Here is a 12,864-nt window from a genome sequence, read left to right on the forward strand (position 1 = left end):
ATAGTAATAAAGTCATAGTGTGATATGATCATAAATGATATGATAATACTGTAAATAATAATAAAGTGAAAGCTATCAACCTCTAAGGTGGTAGCAGTAGATCGATTACCCTCCTCTCCTCTTTAGGAAACCAGTTTGGAGTTGTTTGAGAATCAGTTTGTGTTTATGGCCACCTAGAGAGGTAGTTTTACAAGATTGTATATAATAAGAGTGCAAAAACTCACAAAACCACAGAGTAGAAGAGCGCACTATAAAGAGCAGAGAGACACTGAGCGAGCAGTTGTTCTAATACAATGATTGCATGTTTGTCCCTGCCAGTTGTCAAGGTGCTGCATCAGCCCACTGCCCTGATGACAGCTTGTCTTATCAGAGCGACCCTCCTTCCTTCAAGACAACCACAAAAGGACTTCTTTTCCTCCTCTTTTCTTTTCCTTATTTTTTTAAAGATACAGTACAATTCTTTCTGTAGCCCTCTCTCCATGGACCCACATATTTATGTCTGTTTGATGAGTCACTATGGCTGCAAAAAGTAGAAAGAAATGAAATGAAAAAAAAAATAAAAACAGTAACAAAAACAAACTGACAGGGATCGAGTGGGAAATGGAGACACGGGAGGGTGGTAATCTTTGTGGTGTGTGTGTGTGTGTGTTTCTTTCTCTGTGAGGGACAAGTAAATAGGCCTCCTGAATATTTGATGTCTGCAGGAACTAAACAGCCACTTTTGTCCCTTTATTCTGGCTGTTAGTGAATCGCTGTGGTATTCAGCTGATGTCACAAACACTGCATGTCATGTCAGTTTTTTCAAAAGACTCTAAAATTTAAACATGATTTAAATACTTTTATCATTAACATTGGACATGAGACTTATTTTGAATGAGTGTCCACCATTTATCCTTCCTTTTGTTTGATGTATTTGAAATGGAAATAAATTCTACCCATGTATTTGTCAGTTAAAAACATCTAACCTAATAATTACCTTCTTTATGACGCGGTCTTTATGATCTTTTATATGAGACAGAATATGCACTGGATAAAAATCATAAAACACATATGTTTAGCTCCACTTCTTCACACATGAGCTAAGCACAGGTGCTAAAACCAAAATCTGATTACAGTTCCTCTTTGTGTTCTGCTGTCATCGTTTTGTAAACCTCTGCTCACATCAGTCTTTATGTGACATCAGAAACGAAGAGAATTGTTAAGAAAATATTAAACCCAGCCTTTCACATTCTCTCTCTCCACACTCGTCTGAAGAGCGGACACGCACAATAAGACTGCTCTTTCAGCACTGAGCCATCGTTACATAGTGCCATAATTATACTGATAACATACATACATAAATGCATTCAACCTTTCATTCAGCACAGCACACTGGCTGTGATTTCTTAATCTTCTTTCCTCTCTCCTCCTCTCTGCACGCATGTCTTCTTTTTTATTCTTTTTATTCCTCCCCCTTCGACTGCCATTATTTTTCATTTCTAAGGAGAGAGAGAGAGAGAGAATAGAAAATATATGAGAGGGCAAAAAAAGACAATGGGGGGAAAAAGAGAGCCTGGGCATTGAGAACGGAGGGAGAGGCATGTGAGTGTGAGAAAGAAATGGAGAAAAAGAAACACCTTTAGATCTTTTGCCACTTAAACTTATTCACTTAATGGTACTCAGAGGGATTGACGGAAGGAAGAGGGCACAAAAGAGGGTAAAGAGTGAAAAAGGAGAGATTAAATCATCACTATCACATCAACTACTTAAATGGGTCCACTCTCTTTCCCTCCTCAGTGTTTTCTGTCGCTCTGCTAGAACATAGACAGCCCTGTGTCTGACCTCTCATCATCCCGTCACTTGTTCTCACATTCCCATTGATTTCCTCCTCGCTTATGTCAGCGTCCTCTATGTGTTTCCGTCTCTCCTTCACCCCCACCCCCCCAGAATCTCTCCTCCTCATCTCAATCTCAATTTGTGTTCCCCTCACTGCCAACTAAAGGCATACCTGAGCATAGCTCTATAGGCATTGGTGAATACCACAAACCCACAATTAATAGAGTCACTGATTTAGAAAGGACCTTCATGAAGGGAGGAGGAGGTGCATGATGGGGTGTCGTGTATTACACGTCGCTTCATGAGTGAAATAGACTGCCAAAAAGTCCTCTTTTTCTACGTATCTGTATAGGTTTGACTTAAAGAACAGCTTTGTCCGTCATTTAGCTATTTATCATTGCAGCCAACTCATCTTTCTCACTCTGCTTCTATGGCTCGCTGTCTGCCTGCCTACCTGTTTTCCCATCTGTATCCATCCCTAATCCCCTCCCCACTCTTCCCTCCCCGGCTCTCTATTCTCCGTCAAGGCGCTTTCTGCGTTTTATGGGTCCCTGTAGAACAGGGATTTTTTACAGGCCGACTGGACTTCAGAAGCCCCTCGTTTAGCAGCATCCTGCCTTAATTAAAAACCCCTTTTGTGCTTTCTGCCTTTAACAATGAAACGGCAGAGAAGGGAGGAGGACGGGGTTAGAGAAATAGAGTGGTAATGCATAAAGAAAGAGGGAGTGCAAAGAGATTGAGTTAGGGAGAGATTGCATTGAATGGGAAGTGATAGGGAGACAGGCAGATAGATACTAAGGTAGACAAAGGAGGGATGGAGAGATAGGACAGAGAGAAGATAGCTGTTAATTACAACTGCCATTAATAAGACGCCAGTCGGCCTCCTGAGGGAAAGGAAGGAGGAAATGTTGGAGAAAATAGAGGAAGAAATGAAGAGACGGCAAACACAGGGAGGAAGTGACAGCAGAGACACGCAGGAGACGAGGAGAAGGAATACAGTAATCCGTCTCTCTGGAAGGCTTCCACAAACTTCCTCTTACGTATCGCTCAGTTTGGACTTGATCGTGTGTGTGTGTGTGTGTGTGTGTGTGTGTGTGTGTGTGTGTGTGTGTGTGTGTGTGTGTGTGTGTGTGTGTGTGTGTGTGCAGCTGTCTTTGGGATGACTGAGCAGCAGAGAGGCTGCTTACTGATTACCTTCATGTAGAACAAGCTGCTATTGACTGGGGGGTGACTGATGACCGTCTCCTCCACGTATGTGTTTGTGTGACTCTCTCCCTCAGTATATGTTTCTCTGCCCCCCTGTTTTACCCTCACTGTTCTTTCAGTAAATCACACTGTGTGTATTTTCTGTACTTTGAATCTTTTTCCTGTTGCTGTTCACAATTCCTTTCATTTTTCTCATGAAAAGATAAGAAATAAAAAGAAGTGGTAGAAAAAAAAACAAGTGTGAAATTCTAGAACACCACCATAGAAAGTGACATAAAGTAGGATCCATCAGACCAAATTATTTTTATCTCTGCACTTTCAGGAAGGAATTTCTTTCCTTCCGTGTTGCTTTCCACTTATTTTTTAATCATGTCCTTTAATTTCTTCTTTCTTCTACCCCTGTCCTCGCTCTATTCTTCTGGATTAATGTGTACCCTTTTCTTACATTTTGCACATGACTTTTTCACGTAATTCTTCCAACCTCTTCTTCTTTCTGTCCCCATGTCACGCTCTTAGGCTTCTCTGCAGAATGTCCAGTAAGGAGCGACATCTTGAGTCCAACTGTCCAACCTCTTACATAAAGACTGAACCGTCTAGTCCTGCCTCCTTGACTGACAGTCTAAACCATCACTCCCCTGGTGGCTCCAGCGACGCCTCAGGCTCCTATTCGTCCACGATGAACGGCCACCCTAATGGCTTAGACTCCCCAAGCCTTTACGGCTCGAACACAGGGCCCCTGGGTCCCACTGGCGGTCCCGGATCAAAGCGCTATGAGGACTGTTCATCAACTATTGGGGAAGATTCACAGATTAAATGCGAGTACATGTTGAATTCGATGCCCAAAAGGCTGTGTCTGGTGTGTGGGGACATTGCCTCTGGGTACCACTATGGAGTGGCATCCTGTGAAGCTTGCAAGGCCTTCTTCAAACGCACCATCCAAGGTTGGCTTCCATTTTGACTTTTTATCTAATCATCTCTGTAGGTTTTTACATGTCTGACCATGTCTCCTTTTTTTGCTGTATCAGATCTGACAATAACAACAACAGTACTAATAATAGTAGTAATAACAACACACACACACACCCACACCCACACACACACACACACACACACACACACACACACACACTGGCTGGCTGTGGTGATAAAACGTCAGACGTCAGAAGTCTTGTCCATATTTAACTGAATACACACTTTATAAAGGTAGACATTGCACACATTGTATATACAGTAAATCATACACCATGATTTTTCTTTAAATATGCCCTCCAATAAGCTGTAATACTGTAACTGCACTGTCACATATGCACACCTGAGCCCTAACTAAATCAAGGACATTTGATAAAAGCCCGAGGCCAATGCTTAGCCTGTACTTTTATTTTATTTTGGTACATATATCCTCCTTGGTCTGCTAAGTGAGCCACCAGGACACCCAGTGGGTCTATTCGTCCTCTGTCCTTCGCCGTTTCTTACCCTTACCCAATCAAGCTCCGGCATATACTTGTACACCAATTCCTAGACACACTCCTCTTCCACAGTCAACCCCGACGTCTTCTCCATCAACAGCAAAAAGTGATTCCAGGTAGTGTTTGCATTTACAGATCTAGCTGCTTATGTTTCACGCAAAGAGTGTTAAGGTAAGCCTGTTGTCTAGGAGATAAGGTAGTGTCAGAGGAAGTTCAGAGGTTGCCTCTGTGGGTCAGGAGTTCAGGCTAGGGGGTAGAGGAGAGAAGGGATAGAGCAGTAATCCACATGATGAGAAGAGTACCAGGAAATAGGGTCAGTAATCCTTTGGTTGTCTCTTGTTAGGGCTAGGAGTCACCCAGGAAGTACACAGGTATTTAGGCTATCCAACCCAAGTCTTTGGATATTCACTTCATGCACAATCTCTCATCTCTTATTACCTTGTTATTCACCTTTGTACACACAGTACAGGTCAGTCTTACAGATAACCAATTAGTTATAAAGCTGATTTCAACAATTTCATGAACCATGAGTAGAAAATCTATGGAATTCATAAATTGCGTGTGGTTCCTGGAACGCATTAACTGCGAGGAACGAAGACGCCCTGTACGTGCAAACTAATGGCAAATAAAAAGCAAATGTCATTTAGCTCTGTGGACAGATAGAGTTGACTTAGGGTTCATTGGATTCAACAATGAAAATATAAAACACAATATCACATTTGATAAAACATTAAGCATAGTGTCTGTGAAGTGCTTTTAGCCGTGGGGATGAGAGAACACTTTGTGCTGTTAGAGCCACTGTTTCTTTGACCTTGACTTTTTGTTTGAGTAATAAGTTTTGATAATTTGTTCAAGTAATTAATAAATGATAGGCCCCAACAGGACAGCCTTCTTATTATTCAGCATGCCAATGCAAGAATCAAACTACCAATCAGCCGACCCGTCATCCATCCATGGAGACAGTCAGTCAGTCATATCAGACAGGATTCATCTATCTACCTTTCCATCCATCCAGGTATCTGATGCTGCTTTCTTTTTCCCATGATAAGCAGCTTTCCGAGTAAAGCCCCAGAGAGAGAAAGCCAGGGAGATGTGGTGGGGTGGAAGTCTTACATGGTCACCACTATACAGAGATGACCTGTATGTGTTTATTACAGGAGGAGATCAGGACACAGTGCAATCCCAACAAAGAGATTGGAACACACACATGAAGAGATAAAGGAAGAGCCACACACAAATGAATGGCAGCCCATCCACACATGGATGCAACACACATGAATAGACAGTAACATACATAACTGTAATCACACTGTAAGGGGTTTAACCCTTAATACCTCTGTCATTACTCTAGGGTCTAGTTGACCAATTCCACAAGTCTCATTCATTTTGACAATGTGTTAAAGGATATAAAGGTGAGGATGTGGTTACAGATTAAATACAGAAGCTCTGTAAATGTATGGCTAAGTTAACATGTTGACAGGGTAGCCTCTCTAGAGTGTGACCTTGAAGAGATAGAAATCAATGTGCCATCCCGCTTTCTCTTACTCATTCCATCATTGTCTCTCTTTATAATCCTTCCGTCGTTGTTAGTTTGCGTGTCGCATGTCAGAGAGGCCAGAGTTAGAGGTTATGGGTCAAGACATTGATGCAAGTACTTACAAGACTGTCACCAGAGGTCTTTCAGTAAAAAGACACAAAGTGGAGCTGAAGGGATGTAAATCCTAGTGAATATTTAGCATCATGGTTAAATATAGTAAATCTGTCAATGCAAGGTCATTTATGATTGTTTTTCCGTAACAATGAATGGGCTACATTTGCTACTGTTAATGTTTGCTCGGACACAGACGGAACGGTCTTAGAGACACTGAAACAAATGGGTCATGACATTATCTTTGGCTGCCACATGAGCCAAACCCATCCACAGATAATGTGGACGTGTGTGTGTGTGTGTGTGTGTGTGTGTGTGTGTGTGTGTGTGTGTGTGTGTGTGTGTGTGTGTGTGTGTGTGTGTGTGTGTGTGTGTGTGTGTGTGGCTCATGGTCTTGTGTTCATCAGTGTAAATGAATGAAAGCGGATATCTGTCCACCTGTGCCAGTGTTTATGCACATTGTGTATTTGTGGGTGTATGTCTTGGCTGGAAAGCAAGTCCAGCCTCAGATGGGCAGTGGCAGACATATTGGTATGTTTCAACCCATTAGCCAATAAAACCACAGGTAATCACCAAAAAAACACATCCAGCTGGTCAGGGAGGAGAGGAGAGGAGAGGTTTGGATAACATACGAGTTGAAACAAGGTAAGAAAGAAGCATGAAGTGGACAGGTAAATTGTGTGTGTGTGTGTGTGTGTGTGTGTGTGTGTGTGTGTGTGTGTGTGTGTGTGTGTGTGTGTGTGTGTGTGTGTGTGTGTGTGTCGTAGCATGGAGGAAGTGACTCTGGCAGCTGCTGTTTCTGTGGCATCAGTCCAGCAACACCTGACAACCTGCATCTATCACTCCCTTATTGAGGAGAGGTTTAAAGGAGGGGGTGGGGGGAGGCAATGTGCATGGAGAGGGAAGGCTATGCCAATGAAACAGAGAAAGACCGCATGGAGAATGAAGAAAGGTGGATGAGAAACAATGCAGAGGAAGATGAGTGAGGTGAAAGTGATGTAGAGCAAGGGAATCTGGGTGGTGATGTGATCATCATCGTGGTGGGTGGGCCAATCAGACGGAGCAACCTTGTTTTGTTCAGACTGTCTGAAAGACAACCCAATTCTACATTCCTAAATATAATTGGAACAGTTTAAAACATATAAACTATCTAATGCCAAGATAGATACCAAGATAGCAGGACAATGTTGTTACCCAACCGGTACAATGTTGATCAATTGTCATGCAGTCGGTAGACATCCACACACAAACCATAGGAGATTCCAGCCCCCATCATACCAACACACAGCCATACAAACTCACACACTGTACATAGAAGCATCCCATAATCTCCTCGCTCTAAGTTCACCCAGGTCCACAAGAGGTCATATGAAAACAAGCAAAAAACAGACATAAAAACGTCTTTTCCAATTCCCAGCCTATGTTACTACCCTAGAGCAGGGTGAACTGTCTGAACATGCATCAGTAACATTTCAGTACATAGACCTTTGCCATGTTTTCATATCAGCCTTTCATATAGTTTAGTCCATAACTTAAAAAAGAAAAGTAAAGGACATTTATACAAATTCCAACCCAACCCACCACGTTTAGAAAGAATTATTATTTTTGTAATGGTTTAACTTTAACCACCGTGATGCCCATCCTGCATAGTTGTTAGCATTGGTTTATATTTCCGTCAGTGAGGATTTAACACATTTAGCCTTTGTGCTCCTGGCGCTATAAGTGGCTCTTTACTGAAGTTATCCATTTAGCAACGCTTACCTACTCTGCATGAACAAGACCTTTCACTGACCATCCATTAACCCACATAGGTTCTGTGTCATTGGCACTTTTAGCCTTTTTTCTTGGGACGTGTCCGTCTTAATTGCTGAATCAATTGGCTCCACCTGTATCATCGGTATGTAAAGGTTGTGTGTAACCTAACTAGTCCCATTAGTGGCATCCATTAGGCTAAGTGTTCTCCTTGCATTTAGCATGTTCACCCTTTACTTTAACTAAGAAGGCCGGTTAATGAGCACCTTGTTACCCATTAGATAACCAGCTCCCTTAATCAGCCCACTAATGAGAAAACATCCTTTCCACAGTCAGTCAATAGCAAATGCTGTAAACTGTTCTTGTGGGAGAAGCATCAGTTTGTTGAGGCATTGTAGCTGACAAGAAAGGACAGAACAAAGAATCTCACATCTTAACACAATTCACAAAACTTCCTGAAAGATAAACCGATGTGAACAAGCCTGTGGCAGTCAAAAGTCTGCTAGCAAATCCATAACTGTGTGTTTTGCTGTAGAAATAACTGGAATCAAATCACAAAGTGGAGGAAATGAGAAGAACCAGGGGAGGCTGAAGCTGCAAATGGGAAAACAAAACTAAAGAACAAAGAAGATGGATGCAGAAACATTTTATTTAGACATACAGTAAATATAGGGAAAAGTATAGACAAGGTTTAGGAAACGAGTGAGGAGTGAAATAAATAGATTGGGTATGAGCTAAACTACCTTTAATTAAGTGTTTAAATAACCAAAATCATTCAAATTCACTAATTCACATGAAAGTGATGTTTTCCTGGTGGTTGTTTTTTTATTCTTGGCAAAGTCTGTGAAGTTAAGAGACTTACATCAGCTCATAATCTTACCCTCTACTCTGTCTCTGAACTGTGGTTGGACTTCAGCTAACTTATGACAAGTTTACATTTCTGACAAATACAGGTGTTCACATACATACATGTTTGATTTCAATGAATTCCCATGTTTTTATGTAACAGTACAGTTGTCAAATGTGTTACCTCTCTGCCTGTCTATTGACGTGTCTCTCTAAAATTGCACCTCTTTATCTGTCCTTGAAAATGTCTACATCTTACAGGAAACATTGAGTACAGCTGTCCAGCCACCAACGAGTGTGAAATCACCAAGAGAAGACGCAAGTCGTGCCAGGCCTGCCGCTTCATGAAGTGTCTGACTGTGGGCATGCTGAGGGAGGGTAAGGGAAAAGGTCTCTTCCTTATCTTTCTCTGTTAACTGTGATACATGTGGCATTAAAAAATAAACTATTACATTTGATTGATATGGGTAACTGAGACATATAGTGGTCCAAACAACCCAAGAGATAAACACATCACACTGATACAAAACTGGACACATTAAAAACATAAAAGCGATCAAAAATGTCAGCCCCCAAAGAACACAGACGGAATCCAACAGCAAATATCATAGATATGGACCATCTGGTTATTTAACATGATGTCATTAGCTTATGGTAAACACTCAATTCCAGCAGCAGTTGATCACAATGATTGATTTGATGTTAAACAATGCTACATGTACACATCTAATAAATTGTTAACACTTGGTAATGTGATGTAAATTGTAATATTTTCCACATTTACATTCTCAGTTCCATATGCATCTTTTCTGTTGTTTTTTTTTAATCTGGAGTTGTTTCTCTTCTTTCCGCTGACCATCGTGCTCTTAGTTCCCCATCACGTAACACTGATGTAGGATGTGTTCATTGTTCGCTTCCACAGACACGATGCTTACAATACGAAATAACAGGATAATTGCAAAAGTCACACTCAGCAATTGTTCAGAGGAACAACAAGAGATACCATCTGCCCCCACAGCACTTTGATTAAATACACTCACTCTCTCATTTTCACACTCCTTCACTGCCTCTACCTCTTCCTCTCCCTCACGTCAGCTCACCTCTGACCTTTCTACTCCCACTGCAGCATCAACGATGAAAGGAGGGAGAGGAGTGGCGAGGGAGGAAGTCCGAGAGGGAGAGAGAGAGTGAGAGAGAAACAGAGAGGCGTAGTGGCGGAGTGGAGTTGGGACGAAGCTTAGGGAAGGGAGTGAGGAAGAGAGAAGAGATTGATTTACAGGAGCGAGGACGTGGGGCCAGGGGAGGATGAGAGACAGGGGGAGGATGGTTGGATGAAGCAGAAAGTGTGTGAGAGTGAGAGAAAGGAGAGAAGAGGAGGGTCAAGGTTGTAATTGATGGGAGACCTGGCCGACACCCCCTTCGTTACAGTGGTCAGAGAGCGTGGCTCGGCCAATGCATTCCAACCCTCCCTCCATCCATTCCCGTCTTTGTCGCTCCCTCCACTTCTCCCACTCACTGTTATTGCACTGTTTCAGCTGCTTCTCCTCTTCACTCACTGTTGTCTGGTTCCCATCGGCACCACAGCTGTAACAAGTTGATAAAGAAATGTAAGGGTTGACAACTTCTCCAACAGCCTGGTGATTCATGATGTTTACCCACAAAACTACAACAGAGCAGCACGACCTGACAGATTCTACAAGAGAACACATCTATATTTTAAATTTATTACAATTACAGTAAAGAGAATTCAATACTTTCAACTTAAAAAATTGACATAAAAAGAAATCCAGATGAAATATTGGGAATTCAGACATGGCAGTTTTGAGTATGTTATATACTATTATATTACACACACACACACACACACACACACACACACACACACACACACACACGTATGTATGTGTATAACTACCCCTTCTGTGAATGTGATATATATGAGGTTGTGCTCATTTTAAGAATAAGAAGTTTCGGGGGGTTTTTTAAAAAACATTCCCTGCAATTATTTAAGAACTAGGTAGAAAGATTATGTCCACAGTCTCCTGAAAACAAAGACTAAATGAAGACCCCCATTCTCACCCCATTATAAAGCAGTCATGTCTGATGGTCTCGTGAAGTGTATCACATCAGGACCTGAAGTTCAAAGTATAAGAATCTCGCTGCAGACATACATTTTTGTCTGCATACAATGTGACTGTGATAAAAATATGCAGATTTTTAAATAGTAGTACAATATCTTGCAAGTGACCTCAAAAAGGCATTTTTATTTTTAAATTAAATTTTAAGGCATGCATATGTTTGATTGAAAATATTACTAGTGTGAGCCTATGATGCTTATATGCCTGAAATTTAGAAAGATTGCCAAACACTTTTCATGCCACCCTTCTGGGTTGAAGCATCATTGCAGCAAAATTGCATAGATAATAACGGCAAGTGGCTAGATCAGTTAGCATCAGACCTAACTATGGTTGTCAGAGGCTAGCTCACGGGAGAGAGGTGAAGACAAAGTGGTCAGGGTAGAGTGGGAGTGGGTCAGGTTGGAGGACATAAAGTAGTGTGTGCGTGTGTGTGTTTGTGTGTGTGTGTGTGTGTGTGTGTGTGTGTGTGTGTGTGTGTGTGTGTGTGTGTGTGTGTGTGTGTTTGTATGTACATGCTGTAGCTTACCCCTCAGGGCAAGATCTGCCTCAAATTAGCTTTGTCGCCCTGGGAAACGGAGAGGGTGAGATGAAGAGCAAGTGAGGCAGCAAGGAAGTGCATGTGTGTGACGGAACGAGAGGGTGGAACAAGAGGCCAGAGGGTCAGTAAACCACCTCAGTGGAGAGCTTATTCTTTGTATGTTCTCCTCAAAAAACACACTTGATTGTGTGAGATTGTCCACAAACACACACATAAAAAAGCACACAGCCTTTTCTGTGTGGAGTATTGGACATGTCACCTGGAGGAAAGGAAAATAAAGAGGAGAGGAGGGGGGTAAACTGGGGGATTGAATGAACACCCTCCAATATGTAGTAGCTAATTTCTAGAGCGAGGCAATTAAAAGGCCTGGCTATATTATGAGAGCTTCCCCTCTGGCAATGGCTGTCTGTCCATTTTTAATGAGGTCATAATGATGCGTCAGCTGAAGAGTGAAAGGTCACAAGGTTGGGGGTTTAAATCTGTCTAGAGAGGCGAGAGAAGGGGCGAAAGATTTTCAGGAAAATAATACAAAAGGAGACAATTGAGAACATTTTTTTAAAGAATGACAATCTAAGAAAATGAATTTTAAGTCAATTTCTTTAATTTTTGCCTATTTTAAAAAGAACAAATGCAATAAAACTTCATTTTCTGCACAACTGGCAGGGCCAAACGGATACGATGCACCCGAATTCAGCAGTAATTGCAGTAGAATTGCCACAGACAGACATGTGAACATGAAAATGCATTTTTAATTCAATTTCTTTAATTTTGCCTGTTAAAAGAGAACAAATGCAATAACACTTCATTTTCTGCACAACTGGCAGGGCCAAACGGATACGATGCACCCGAATTCAGCAGTAGTCGCCGTAGAATTGTCACAAACAGACATTTGAACATGAAAGGCTTTGGCAGACAGTCTAGGAACCAGCATCATTGAGCACGCATGTATATAGTACATATGGTCATGATGACAGATCTGTGCCCTCACAACATGACAGCTTTGATGAGGCCACGTCTGATAAATCACTGTTAAACAGAATGACAGAATGCGTCGAATCTGCAACTAAAGCCGCCATCTCTGTGTTGCTGTCCACCGCCAGCTGGATTCAGATGGTAGTCTGCTAGAGAGACGACTCCACAGACTGCAAATATAAACCTTGGCACGCTGCCTCAGACACACACACACACACACACGCACACACACACACACACATATTCACCAACAGCTCGTGCCAACTTTGGCCGAGCTCCCCGTGGCCTCTAAGACCTAATGAGTGCGATCGGGTGGAAGGCCCCAGTCTGTGTGAGTGTTGGTTCTCATGTGTTGGGTGTGTATATACAGCTGGTAGGGTGCATCATCACTCAACACTGCTGCTATCCTGTCTCATTCCGCCGTGCACATGCGGTTATATATGCCACAATCTAGTAAGCTGGCCAAAATGTCTTCACATGAAA

General features: G+C 42.1%; 1 protein-coding gene across 3 annotated transcripts in view; it reads left to right on the forward strand.

Annotated features, from left to right (window-relative positions):
* esrrga (estrogen-related receptor gamma a) overlaps positions 1–12,864 on the forward strand; it is a 64,267-nt gene that overhangs the window by 18,118 nt on the left and 33,285 nt on the right. For all 3 annotated transcript variants that reach the window (XM_068314397.1, XM_068314406.1, XM_068314415.1), the window contains exons 3-4: positions 3,538–3,962; positions 8,995–9,111. In XM_068314397.1, coding sequence (XP_068170498.1) covers positions 3,538–3,962; positions 8,995–9,111 — 542 coding nt within the window. The remainder of the gene's footprint in view (positions 1–3,537; positions 3,963–8,994; positions 9,112–12,864) is intronic.

This window comes from Antennarius striatus, chromosome 1, assembly GCF_040054535.1.
Source record: "Antennarius striatus isolate MH-2024 chromosome 1, ASM4005453v1, whole genome shotgun sequence".
Taxonomy (NCBI): domain Eukaryota; kingdom Metazoa; phylum Chordata; class Actinopteri; order Lophiiformes; family Antennariidae; genus Antennarius; species Antennarius striatus.